Below are 13,347 nucleotides of genomic sequence, written 5' to 3'. Positions count from 1 at the left end.
TCTTATTGGGTCGCAAATACTGGATGCATGACGACCTCTGCAGCCGGAGCACGCAATTCTCCATCCACAATCCCTTGCACGGTGGCCTTTACTGGTGCATCGAAAGGACCGCATGTCGGCGGAGAGAAGTTTCTTCTTCTCTGACAGCGGTAGGCCTGTACGGCTGGACTCCGTCAAATGTTGCGTTGACTTGTAGAAAGTGCAGCCCGTATCCAGAGGGGTTTTTGAAGCTTGGTTATGAAGCACTGATAACGTTGGGATCGTACTGTCAAAACGACGGCTCTTATTGTCTCTAGGATGAGCCGCCTCATCGTATCCTTTTTGCTCCCCAAATTCACTCTTTTCTAGGCTTTCCAGTTCAATAGAGACGAACTGAAGCAGACGCTCTAGCTCGGTGGTATACTGAACGTTGTCATTGGCGGAACTTGCAGCTTGTGTAGCGCAAGATCTGTGATACGCCACGATTACGTCATGTGGCAATGCCCTGAGCAGAACGTCGTATAGTATCGACGAGAAAGACGAGAAAGACGACTTGCTCACGCCAAGCGCCTCATGTCCCCGCGTGTTATTGAGCACCTGGTCATACAACTTGCGAAGTTTTGTTACTTCATTAGAAGAACGCACAGGATTGAGCCTGTGGCTTGAGAAATACTCCTGCTCCAGTCGCTTCTTGGCGCCGAAACATCTTTTCAGTATGTCCAACGCGTCCGCGTAACACGCTTCGGTGGTAGGCAGCCTCGCTATAGCGCTGTCGCCACGTCTCCTTTCAAAAATAACCTCAGGCAGTTAAATTTGTCGCTAGCTGTAAGGTTTCCGTTCTGGTTGATGATCTGGTCGAATTGCTCCCAGAAGTCGTTCCGCTTGCACAGATCACCGGCGAAACTATTAATTACCAGCTTCGACAACTTGATTCCTGGCCTTTCAGAATGTCCTATGGCCGCCAGCGTGTCGCAAACATCGACAGGCGATGACAATGAATTGGTTTCGGACTGCTGGTGGTGTTTGCTCTGGAGCTTGGCTAAGATGCGGGTCGCGTGGTCATCATATTCAATTACGGTAGCGTAATCCGCCTCGAATGCCTCGTAAATTATGTGGCTTTCTAGCCCATCATTAACCTTCTTCAGTTCATCGTTATTGTTCCTGAGCCGCTCGTAAATACTGTCAATCTGTCGCGATGTCGCGACCTTGTTTTCTAGCAGCGCACTTGCTTCTTGAATGATCTTGGTGATCTGGGCCCGTCGGGTGGTCCGATTCAACTTGAGCTTATCCATGGCGGTCAGCAGATGCGTCTACCTCCGTGGTTCGCGGCGGTTGTTTCAGTCGGTAGCCACCAGCGAAGTCCCTTGACTGTGGCTCACGGCTCTCCCCTCCCCGGTTTCAGCACCAATTTTAGAATATGTGACACACGGAACAGCCGACAAAGACTCAAGACTCAGACAGGCGTTTATTAGCGTCCGCCTGAGCCCAGAACCTCAAAGATGGCTGCCAGTCTGTTGGAACGCGCTCACGCACTCCCTGGCCCGAAGCTCGTCCTCTTCTATTTTGTATGAAGAACGCATGAAATTCAACACCTCATTTTTGCACTCATGATTTGGCGTCCACAGTGTTTTTGTTTCCTGTCACTTATGTGGTTCCTAACCACGATGGGTGACTCGCGAAGAAATGGATACGCGGAGCGCAGCGGAGCCATTTCGTATTGAATGATCCTTATCGCGTGATAGAAGACGATGACGATGGTGACCTGCACACCATCAAAAGTGTTGTGCGAGCGTTTGCATATAGGGAAGACACAATGCCGGGTTGTGTGAGAAATTTGACGTCATTTCTTGACGCGTATTTACCCTTTGCGCCGGCGGCCATTTTTGGTGCCATGTATAGTAAATTCTCGAGTCGAATACGAATTGAATATCAGAGACAATTCGATTCGTAGTAGAAATTTCAAATATTCGCATACCACTAGTGCTTAGGCTTGTAAATACATTTTCTACATGTTAATTGAAGGCTGACTTACGCACGTGCTGCCGCTGTTACTGATATGCCGTACCTCAAACTTAATACACCCATTTTATTTCTTATATCTGATTAGAACTATACAGTATACAAATGTTGGACTACCTATGCCAGAGGCTATGGAAACTAAAGTCTCTGGATATGGTTGCTTTCTTTTCTAATGACATCTTTTTTCACCACCACGACTCATCACCCTCGTAATAATTGCACCCTTTCCGCTAGCGTCGTCCGCCATGTTCTTCCTAACTCGCACAGGCGAAGCGGCGGAGTAGACTTTCGCGTCGTCCTCAGTCGTTTGTACATGATAGCACTGGATGATTGTGAAACATGATAAAACAAAAGAGATAAACCACAAGAAGCGCATCATTGCGCCTCTAAGCCCGAGTGCAGATGCTCGTGCTTGCGAAGCACAGCGAAGTGCACGCTACGTGTCCTTTATCGCGGCATCATTTTGTCGATCCGCAGACCGTTGTTCACCTTCGCGTCGTCTTCAGCCGTTTGTACACGATAGCACTGGATGATTGTGAAACATGATAAAACAAAAGAGATAAACTACAAGAAGCGGATCATTGTGCCTGTAAGCCCGAGTGCAGATATTTGTGCTTGCGGCGCACAACGAAGTGCACGCTACGTGTCCATTATCGCGGCATCATTTTGGCGATCTGTACAGCGTTGTTCACCTTCGCGTCGTCCTCAGCCACTTACACGATAGCAGTGGACAATTGTGAAGCGTGATAAAACAAAAAAAGATAAACCACAAGAAGCACATCATTGCGCCTCTAGGCCCGAATACAGATATTTGTGATTGTGGCGCACAGCGAAGTGCACGCTTCGTGTCCTATATCGCGGCATCATTTTGGCGATCCGTAGAGCGTTGTTCGTCGTGCGCCGCTGTTATACTCGTAGTTTCAGTGTTATACTTTGGGAAAGGCGGTATACATTGAAAGTGATTATGCTGTTCCTGTAAGCCTTTGTGTTGCCCAAGCAAGTAAAATGTCCCAGACTTTTGCGTTCTTCTTTCTTCTTTCTGGGGTATTACGTACCAAAACCAGTTCTGATTATGAGGCACGCCGTAGTGGAGGGCTCCGGAGTACTTTTGACCACCTGGGGTTCTTTAACGTGCACTACAACGCAAGCACACGGGCGTTTTTGCATTTCGCCTCCATCGAAATGCGGCCGCCGCGGCCGGGATTCGATCCCGCGATCTCGTGCTCAGCAGCGCAACGCCTTAGCTGACTGAGCCACCCCGGCGGGTAGACTTTTGCGTGCGTTAGCAGACAGACAGAAAGCGAGCTGATAGTATCTCTACACATTGAGGGCTGCGATTACATTTTGCGCTTTCATTTTGACAAGTGTTTATTTTTTTTCCACAAAATTAAAAGCATTTCCACGAAACTTAAATCACAACACAGAATTATGGACACTCAAACACGTTGTCAGCCTGGTCGTACACTTCATTGTCAACAGTATCGGAACACGTAGAAAGAAAGCATGGAAGACGGAAACAGCTTCCAGCAGGAAGTACAACGCTGACGCAGCAGATTTGTTGGCGACACATGAAAAGTTGTTGCGACTTAGATTCCATTTAAAGCATTCACAAATACTTTAATGCAAATCGATCAGCATAGTCATACTGTAAGGTTGGTCACTGAGCTTTCTAAAAGAAAGATAACGAACGGAATATGATATGATGTCCATGCCTTTCTTCAGCGTTCTGTCTTCAATCTGTGTGAAAAACATTTTCCTTTGAATTATACAGATTCAACAAGACGTGTTAACGTGTGGTTACAAGCAGGGGGCCGTTTTCTTCCATGGTCGATGAATTGCCATCTGTGTTCTTTGCCTGACAGAATCGATCACTGTTTGGCGGATTGTCAAGACGCTCTGTTCTTTTGGGACATTCTAGAGAACACTCAAGAATGATACACAACCACATTGCACAGCCAGCAAAAAAAAAAAAAAAAAAACGAAAAAAACAAACTTGTAGCTTTACTGTACTAGTTCACAGAATAGTTTTAACGACTAACATTATAGTTAGTCGGAAAATATTTAATTAGCTTATTTCGTAAATCTAGATCAAGATGCATTGTCGCCTATAATTATTAGAGAGACAGCTGTTTGTTTCACTTATTTATTGAATGAAATAACGCTTAGAATGTGGGCAAGCATGATTCTGGAAACTGGGCCCACCGTAAGAATGCCTACTTTTGCCTCCATAAAACAAGGTACTTCAATTATCATTGCCTGCTTGTTTCCTTACTGCCCGTACCTTTCCATCCTGGAGGCATTTGCCAACTAGCTCCATGTCTTCCTCTTCTCTGCGGACGTTTTTATCTATGCAAAGCTCATAATAATATTCTCCCAAAGGAATCTTCTACCTGTATTTGCTTTCACTAGAACACTAGCCACTGATAAATGGCGCTTTCAATGACTGCCTAGAATATACTGCGCAGAATCTTTATCTCCTAAATATTAACTCCAGCAAGAAAGATACGGAGGCTGTACAAGCGCTCTACGGCAGAAGTCCTTATCACTGAGGGAGAAACGCTGTGAGAGATGGCTTAGCGAGATGTCTAGTCCGATAAGCGCGACAGCATTGCCCTTCCAGACACAAAGAAGGCGTCATCACAGACAGGGCACCACTAGAGGCAACAACTTACTCCAGGAAATTCTCTATAAGCAGGTATGTATTTAATTGTATTACCTATTAAGGTTGATTCACACTAGGCCGACACGGCACCGATTTTGGTCTGCTGGCTGTTGGCGACAGCATTTTCTTTCCTTTAAACCGTTGGCCACAGCGTTTTCCGTCCTGTAAACTGCTGTCGTCACAGTCAGCAGACCAAAATCCTTGTCGTGTCGGCGTACTGTGAATCAGCCTTTACGAATATAAAACTCCGCGCTGTGGGCTTCAGTTGTTTCTCGCTGTCACTATAATTTAAGTATATCCTGCTAACTTACATGCAGATTAAGTTACGCAACTGTGTTGGCCACTTCCATATGCTACTGAATTCGGGACATCAGAGTTGTTCGCAACAAATGGTTGGTAAACTACAGGCGCGAAGAGGGGCTTATAAAGACCTTATTTGTGGTACATTCTTTCTATAGAAGTTTGTTGACGTAACGTTCTGCTTTCGATGATGTAACTAGTACGTATTTAGTTCGCCCTGTCAGGGATTCTAGTTGCATTCAAAGCTTGTTTCCCGCCCACCGCTGTGACGCAGTCGCTGTGTTGTTACGATGTTGAGCCGAGAGGTCGCAGGATTGGTCGTCTGCCACGTCGAGGGAGATATTGAATTATGAGCATTGAGCGCACATCACTGAACCCCTACAGGTGGTCAAAATAGAGATGGATGGATGGATGTAAATGAAAGTCCTCAGGTACGCGACTCAGCGCGCAGTGGGCCGTTCCGACGTTGGGACAGTCAGGCCATGCCCGACCGCCGCATCGTGGGCCCTCTGGACAGCCCATAGTTGCGCCCCGGAATCGGGGCTCTTGATAGCGGAGAGCCACTTGTCCTCATTGATAAAGATAAAGATATTGATACAGATTGATATTTATAAAGATAAAGATAAAGATTGATAGAGATAAACATATTTTATTGATAGAAAGAACAGGAGAGGCCGACCTGAGGAGGTGATCTCTAGCCTGCTACTCTGGCCTGGGTAGAAAAGGAGGTGAGTGATAGTATCAGAAGGAAAGATGATGAGCAGAAGGGAAGGAGCGACATGTGTTCAATGCTGGGCGAATTGGTATTCCATACTGACGAAAAAGTTGCGCTCGTATTGTGTCTCGCTTTTTTGCGCTATATTTCGTCAGAGGGAATGTGTATGTGCATTACACAGCGCGTATACTTAGACTACGCGTCCACTGCCCTGGTACACCGAAATTTTAGTATGGTTCTTCTCTACTTTGGAGTTGTAGAGTACTATCATGGGCCGAGAACAGCGCCCTCTGACCGTGGTTGCCTGCGAAGTTTCGCTGGGAAACCGTCCGAGTCCATCAGCCTAGCATATATGCTGGACAATCGCATAAGATACGTTCCACCATTTTAGGAGTATATGACAGTGCTCGCAGTCAGGGTTATTCGCTCGGACGAGGAGATGTGCTTAACTTGTGCTTAGCGCTGAGTGAAAGAAACGTCAGAACGGATTCTGTACAGCAAAAATGCCTGGCCTTGCGTAATCTTTAGACGTAGACGGGAGTTTCCCGCCTGGATCAAATACATAGAAACACCTGTAGGTGTCAGCATGAGCAGTGTACGACTCCATCATCTCATGCATGATTAATTGAAACAGCGAATTGCTCAATCGGTCGGTCGGTCAATCAATCAATCAATCAATCAATCAGTCAGTCAATTCATGAAGACATTGAGGTTTGGCCGCAGGTTGTGTTGGTTCCGAGCAGTTGTGGGTCAAGAGGTGCTCGCAGAAATCCATAATCAACCACAACGAAACATATACTACTTTTATCGCGCAGCTTTCCGCGTTACCGGCAATGCTGTGAGACTCATACAAATGCTTAATGCGATGTAAATGCATGTTTTCTCTCAAACAGGATTCAATAGTGAGATAAAGTATGTTGACTATCACAGAATATGCTATAGCCTTGACAAGCAATCCGTGGAACTCATTTATGATGAACGTTAGAAGCAAATTTTCATGACACCAATGCATGTGTTCATGTTACGCACTTCTTGCACATTACAAATACAGTAGATACTTCGAACACCGACAATAGACTGTGGAAGCACGACTTCTTGCTGCCATTTGGTCATTATGGTTAACATAACTGAGCTTTGTTCCCCCCCCCCCCAGGCACTGACGACATAAGACTAAGAGCCAGGGACTATACCGCAATGATTACAGAGCCATTTATATAAACGCCATCAAGCCAATCAGAAATGTCTTTATCTCGTATCAACTTACTTCGGCTCGGTTATGTTCACCATCTGGCCTCATGGTGCATGTTGGACCCGCCGCGGTGGCTCAGTCAGCTAAGGCGTTGCGCTGCTGAGCACGAGATCGCGGGATCGAATCCCGGCCGCGGCGACCGCATTTCAGTGGACGCGAAATGCAAAAGCGCCCATGTGCTTGCGTTGTAGTGCACGTTAAAGAACCCCAGGCGGTCAAAAATGAATCCGGAGCCCTCCACTACGGCGAGCCTCATAAGCAGAACTGGTTTTGGCACGTAAAACTCCAGGAAGAAGAAGACAGTGCATGTTGGTACAACTGTTGAGCAAGAATTTCATCGCTGCAGATATCAGTATTTGATCGACTGTAATGGCATATTCAAGGTATTTTTATGCTTTTCATACGTGCAGCACATTGTTTCTGCGGTCATCATCACACGACTGTGGAAAAAATTAACTTGTATATTCTCCAGTCTTTTTTTTTTTTTTTGCTTCTTGATGGAGCAAGACTGCTATCGACGAAGTGCGCAGTTCATGTGTGCACTCAACATGAAAAAATAGTTGAATGACTTTACCTTTATTAATTTCATGTAAATTTAATGAGCACTAATAAATTTTTTCTGCATTTTTTTAGTGTAGAATGAGTCTTTTTTTTTTTTTTCGTGTTAGCCACTGTCAGTAGGCGACGAAATAAACACTGCGAATGGATGTACCGTGATTCAAAGAGAAAATCTTCATGATTGTAGGCTCAACAAGATAATGAAAGGCACATTCACGTCTTGCATGTTACACGTTTTCAGAAAGGCATGACACCCAAACGCTTTCCTGCCTACCAAGTGATTGATGGCCTGAAATATGCGAAGACGTACTTGCCTGAGAATGTGCGCGCCATCCGCGCATACATGCCACAAGACGATGACCTTGTACTGGTGTCCTACCTGAAATGCGGCAACAACTGGCTGGAACAAATCATCGAACTAATTCTTCACAGGTACCCATAAATGTTTATACCTCAATAAGGAACTTCGCCGATGGAGCATATGCCAATACAGCATGGTTTGAAAAGTTTAAAACCTTTTAGCTAACGTTAAGCCTATTGCGGCCTAATACACAAGAGACAGAGCCATGTAGCCAATCAGCAGGACTAGCAAAGAACGACCACACACCCATTTTCACATGCCGAATGGCTAAAAAAATTGAATCAGAGAATTCCTTAATAAAATCTACTATTTCATTAACAAGTCCGTATGATTGAAATATACTTGTGAACTAGCCTACATTATTTGCTCAGGTTCTATGTAGATAGCTTTTTTTTGTTGTTACGCAGAACAAACGTTACTAACTTCTTTGTGGTCAGCATACAGGGGCTACACAACCCGTTCGCAGCTAGTTGCATTCGGTGCACTTATAACCTTCGTACATATATCTCCAATTGTCCTTGTAATAATCGGATGTCGCAGGGAGATGCCTTCGTCCTGCAGGGGACATAAAAATAGGCTGATGATCATGATGATACATATACCTACAAATATTCCAACCGAAATACTTATCCAACCAGGAGTCAGCAGTCACGCTAAACTCGGAAGGGTAGGCAAAGGAGGCTTCGCTTTAATGAATGTTTAAACAACTCATGCTAGTAGGTCGAAGCTTGGACACGCGCCCCGAAAGCGAGGATGGTTCGAGTACCGGATGACGGCAAGGTTGGTGTCACCACTTCCCAGGCCGATGCGTCAGTTACAATTTCAGCCTGTTGTCCGTGTTCTTGGTTTAGTCAGACGATGTCTCTGCAGAAGCGCTCTACAGTATTTTGCGTACGATCTGTCAAATAGGCCGACAGTAGTAGCTGTCATAACAACTCCTAAGTATCCTTGTTTTGCGTGCACATCAAAACTGAATGTAAACAATTCATATGCCTTATTTATTCCAATCCTGTCGTTTATGTACGATATCGTGGTACCTTTGAAAATTTGGATGACACGTACGGCTGAAACTTAGAACAAAAATATTCATTCCGTCGTGTATTTACGTGCACGAGCGCTTGCCAATCTCGCATGCTCTCACCCCCCCCCCCCCCCCCCCTCCCTATTTTATCTGCTTTGGTATCCAGGGGGCAAAGTGCCGACAACTACGCCGAATTTCACCGTTGGTGTCCATACCCTGAGCTGACGGGTATGCGCTACCTCGACGAGATGCAGCCACCACGTTTTCTGAAAACGCACTTCCAGTACCAACAGCAGCTCAAGAACCCCAAGGCCAAGTTCATCTACCTGACCCGCAACCCGCTCGATGTCTGCGTCTCATTCTACTACTACGTGCGGAACGGCCCAATATACGACTTCGCCGATGGCACATTCGACGAGTTCGTCCATGCTTTCGTTGCCGGCGAAGTAGAGCGGGGAGACTACTGCGATCACCTGCTCTCGTGGTACCCGCATCGACACGAAGAAAATGTGTTCTTTCTCACATACGAGCAGCTAAAAAGCGATTTTAGAAACACAGTTTTGTCCCTAGCAGGCTTCATGGGTGAGCAGTACAGACGCATGTTAGAAGAAGACCAAGACGTGTACCGCAACATTGTTGAGAAGAGCAGCGTGCAGTACATGTCCAAAGTATGTTATATTGACCAGTCAACCATGGCGAGGTTGACGGAGAAAGATCAGCCTTTCGTGGACGCCGCTCACCGCTTCACGTTGGCGACTCCCGGCAAGCTCAAGGGTACGGGCATCGTAAGAAAAGGTGTCGTAGGAGACTGGAAGTCGCACTTCACGCAGCGTCATCTAGACCTGATACGCGAGTGGATTGCGAAGAGGAACGCCACCGCATCAATTCGAGAGATCTGGGCCGATATGAACCTCGGTGGGATTGTGTGAATGCCGAGTCAAGAAATATTGGCGCGCATGGACTTGGAATTTAGCACCCTGATTTCACTGTCATCTCTGTGTCGTATGTTGCGAGTAAACCTTCTCATTGAACACTGAAAGGAAATTCAAGTGGGCACTTTGAATGCACACCACTTGAATAAGGCACCAAGATTGAAAGCTGGGCTTGTTGGTACGGATCCATGCTTAAGAACAAAACAGCGCGAAAAACACGGGGATGACGAAAACGAGCAGACAACACAAGCACTGAACTCGTACCAAAAGGTTTATTCTAGAAACAGCTGGCATGTATACAGTCATGAGAACTGACTTAAAGAAAATTATCAGCGCATGTCTATACCGAAGATTGACATTTAAAAGCTTTATGTTCAACGTGCGCAAACACGTACGCGTCTCCTAATGTTCTTCAATTCCTAAACAACCCCGGATATCAGCCAATTTCTTTCGTGTTAAAGCTTAATGGCGGCTTGTTCAGAAACATCGGATTATTTCATCTATGCTAAGATAACCGCCCTGTTAAATTTTTTCCAGCCTTTCTTTAGAGGGCGCGAAATTAAAAAAAAAGGTCGCAGTTTCACCCGAAAGGCGAAGCTTCGATTGCGATAGAAAATTAGCGGAGAGCTACACAAAGTAAGTATGGTAGTTTTATCGGCCGTGTAAACTTGTAAATGTAGCACACTAACTAAATTAACAAGCATGATGTCACGCGCGCACAAGCTCGCTGTCAAAACGCTGGAGTGAGTCAGCGCCGCAGCAGCAGCGAGCGAATTGAGCTTCGTGCCGGTGCTCCCCCCGCCCCCGCTCCCCTCCACTTCCGCCCGGAGCCTTCCGGAGCAGCGGGAGCGCGCGGCCGCAGTAAAGCGCGGCCCCTCCACCTGCCCACCCTCCCCTTGGAGCCTTCCGGCCCGACGGAAGTGCGCCGCTGCAGTAAAGCGCGGCCCCTCCATCTCCCTACCCTCCCCCCAGAGCGATGTGCCCGACTGGAAAACGCCGCTTCCTTCTTGCTTTCCGTCCTTGCGTGCGCGAGTCAGAAACAACTAAATTAGGTAAATCATTAACAAGTGCGACTTGCATGAATGATCGAATTATAGGATATGAAGTATCGAGGAAGAAGAAGAAACGAGACACTATTTGCCGCACATAAAAATGTACTAAACCCAGCCCGCCCTCCCTAACTGGCCTGAAAATACTGTCTCGCCTCATGGGCTCGAACGTGGAAGGCCATAGAGTTTCTCACTGTAACACCTAGAGGGTAATCTGGCGCCACCGCCTATGCGAGTTTCTTAAAGGGCGCCGTGCCCTCATGGGAATGACGGGATATGTGCCTGCGAGGCGTGTGTTGGCTGGTGTTGAACGAGGCTTCGTCTAAAACGTGGATATGGCTACACAAATACTGCTTTCCTAAAATAAAATCTACATAAACGGCTTTCATTCGCTCATATTACATCTCTCAGTAAAGTTTACTCACCTACAATGCATGATCAAGCGAAGAAAAGCAAGAACAGACGACAAGTTGTTCCAAAGCGAGCGATAATCTTGTCGCCTGCCCTCCAACTTTAGCGTCCAGCTGATACTTTGTTACGTTTCATATAACTGTGCATCCAATAGTACGTCCTCAGAATTAAACAAAGCACGTTTTTGTGTAATACTAAAGCTAAAAAGCAGTTTTTTACGTGCTGTTTTAGCAGAAAATGAATCATTGTGACAGACGGAATGGTGCTAGCCAGGCGCGTCTTCAACGCTTTCTGGCTCTCCGTGAACGATGCCAACTTGAAGTCACAATATATCGGAATTCCCATGGATACCACAGCGCAGCAGCGCCAGCTTTCCCTCTAGGTAATATAGTGGGAAACTCTATTTGGAAGACCATACGAAAGTTGGAAAAATTTGTTGAAAGCGTTGAATATACAGCCTGGTACAATGAATAACTTACTATATATATATATATATATATATATATATATATATATATATTAAATTTTTGTTGCCAAAAACTTATTGCAGGCTTCCACGGTTCTGGCCATAGCCTCCTATATTTTTTCTAAAAAATATAGGAGGCTATGTTATGGCTTACTAAAGGTGTGCCTAGTGGGTGCGTGATTTCACACGTCACAGAGACGCGCTCGTGCCACTGCTCGCGCGTTCGTCGTCGTCTTCAACAGCTGGCTCCGATGCCGTTCATGCCAGCGTTCCCATGCTCCGCCTCCCTCTGCGAAGGCGCTGATGGCACTGGCTGACTTCCAGTAGGTGCGGCGATTTCGGCGAGTTCTGTCGTGCGCTCCGATGGACGAGCCTTCGAGAAAGACAGTGAAAAAAAAAACACCGCATATCCACGGGGTGAATGATGATGAGTGGGCGAAGCTCCGGAGGGAATCATCGGTAAACCATAAATCTTCCATAAATCTTCCGTGTAATTCGGGAGTGAACGCACGACAGAGAAACGCGCGTTCTGTGCCGTGCTCCCTTAAGGGCTGCAGAAGTAGGCGTCTCTTTCCTCCTTTACAATCACCATATATGTAGAGCAAACGTGCCTTCTTCCGACGCGCGAAAGGCCGGGGGGGGGGGGGGGAGGGAAGGGAGGCGACATTTAGCTGCGGCACCAAGTGCCTATTTATATCAGAGGCTCCGGCAACAGTCACCAACGCCGCACGCATTTTGAGCGAACGCGGGCAAAACGCCGACGGCGTCGACAAGTTCAGCGTGTTGCCGGCGCTGCTGCATGTCCAAAATTATACAGCTGATAAAGCTAATATCATTACTCCGTATAGCTCTCTAGAAATTTGCTATCGCAATTGATGCTTCGCCTTTCAGGTGAAACTGCGACAACTTCTTTTTTTTTCATAAAAGTAGACGTGGCTACCTACTACGACGACGACTACTACTACTACATACTACAGAGGAGGGACAGACCCACACCCTAAGGAGCTTCGCCCCTAAAAGAAATTGTTACACGTTTGTAAAACGTAAACGCGAAATCCTGATAGCACACTTGGCACACAGTAATTGTGACAAAAACTGCGTCAATGGTGCAATAAGGCTTTCGCCTTAACGGTTTACAAACGCGTAACACTTGCTTAATTTTTTTGCACTGGCGCTGCGTGCAGTGGCGTCAGCAAATTTAATTCTATATTTCGGGAAACGGATGGGCAGGTATATACTTAAATATATTATGTCTTCATTCAAAGGACTCATGAGCATGAATATTCGTGCAGTCATTCTTTAGCCATAAGAGTTTAATACTCCAACATTGATATAGCGCGTCTTTAACGTCATGTAGAGTTTAATGATAACGACACTTTTCTCAAAGAATCATACGCCTGTATTCATGAATGATCAACACGCAAGCGGCATGATAGGAACTTATCGTGTGCGGAATGTGGACCCAACGAAAACGCTCATTTTGCTCGTGAAACACAGTTGGCCCATACGTCATGTGCGCCGCAGGGAAATAATGCCGAGAAGCTGGAAGGGAAGCAGCGAGACATGTATACTTCCAAGATGCTTGGCCTCAAGCTGAATCACAAACAGCGTACGTACACGTATAT

The 13,347-nt window shown here is 46.3% G+C and overlaps 2 protein-coding genes across 2 annotated transcripts in view; both read left to right on the top strand.

The window, feature by feature from the left end:
* LOC119441204 (sulfotransferase ssu-1-like) overlaps positions 1 to 390 on the top strand; it is a 12,648-nt gene extending 12,258 nt beyond the window's left edge. The window contains exon 3 of the mRNA XM_037705858.2: positions 349 to 390. Coding sequence (XP_037561786.2) covers positions 349 to 390 — 42 coding nt within the window. The remainder of the gene's footprint in view (positions 1 to 348) is intronic.
* A 4,231-nt stretch (positions 391 to 4,621) lies between these two features.
* LOC119441203 (sulfotransferase ssu-1) lies at positions 4,622 to 10,253 on the top strand. Its single transcript, XM_037705857.2, has 3 exons — positions 4,622 to 4,693; positions 7,724 to 7,914; positions 9,031 to 10,253. The coding sequence occupies exons 2-3, from the start codon at positions 7,730 to 7,732 to the stop codon at positions 9,791 to 9,793; spliced, it is 948 nt and encodes a 315-aa protein (XP_037561785.2). The 5' UTR covers positions 4,622 to 4,693; positions 7,724 to 7,729; the 3' UTR covers positions 9,794 to 10,253.
* Positions 10,254 to 13,347: the final 3,094 nt, after the last annotated feature.

Source organism: Dermacentor silvarum, chromosome 2 (genome assembly GCF_013339745.2).
Source record: "Dermacentor silvarum isolate Dsil-2018 chromosome 2, BIME_Dsil_1.4, whole genome shotgun sequence".
Taxonomy (NCBI): domain Eukaryota; kingdom Metazoa; phylum Arthropoda; class Arachnida; order Ixodida; family Ixodidae; genus Dermacentor; species Dermacentor silvarum.
This window is presented reverse-complemented; position numbering and strand designations above follow the sequence as displayed.

What these genes read in the sequence shown, in the direction of transcription:
- LOC119441203 (XM_037705857.2), top strand. Translation starts at nt 7,730, where the DNA reads ATGACACCCAAACGCTTTCCTGCCTACCAAGTGATTGATGGCCTGAAA. An exon ending in ATCGAACTAATTCTTCACAG is followed by an intron (nt 7,915 to 9,030) that starts GTACCCATAAAT and finishes TTTGGTATCCAG; the next exon opens with GGGGCAAAGTGCCGACAACT.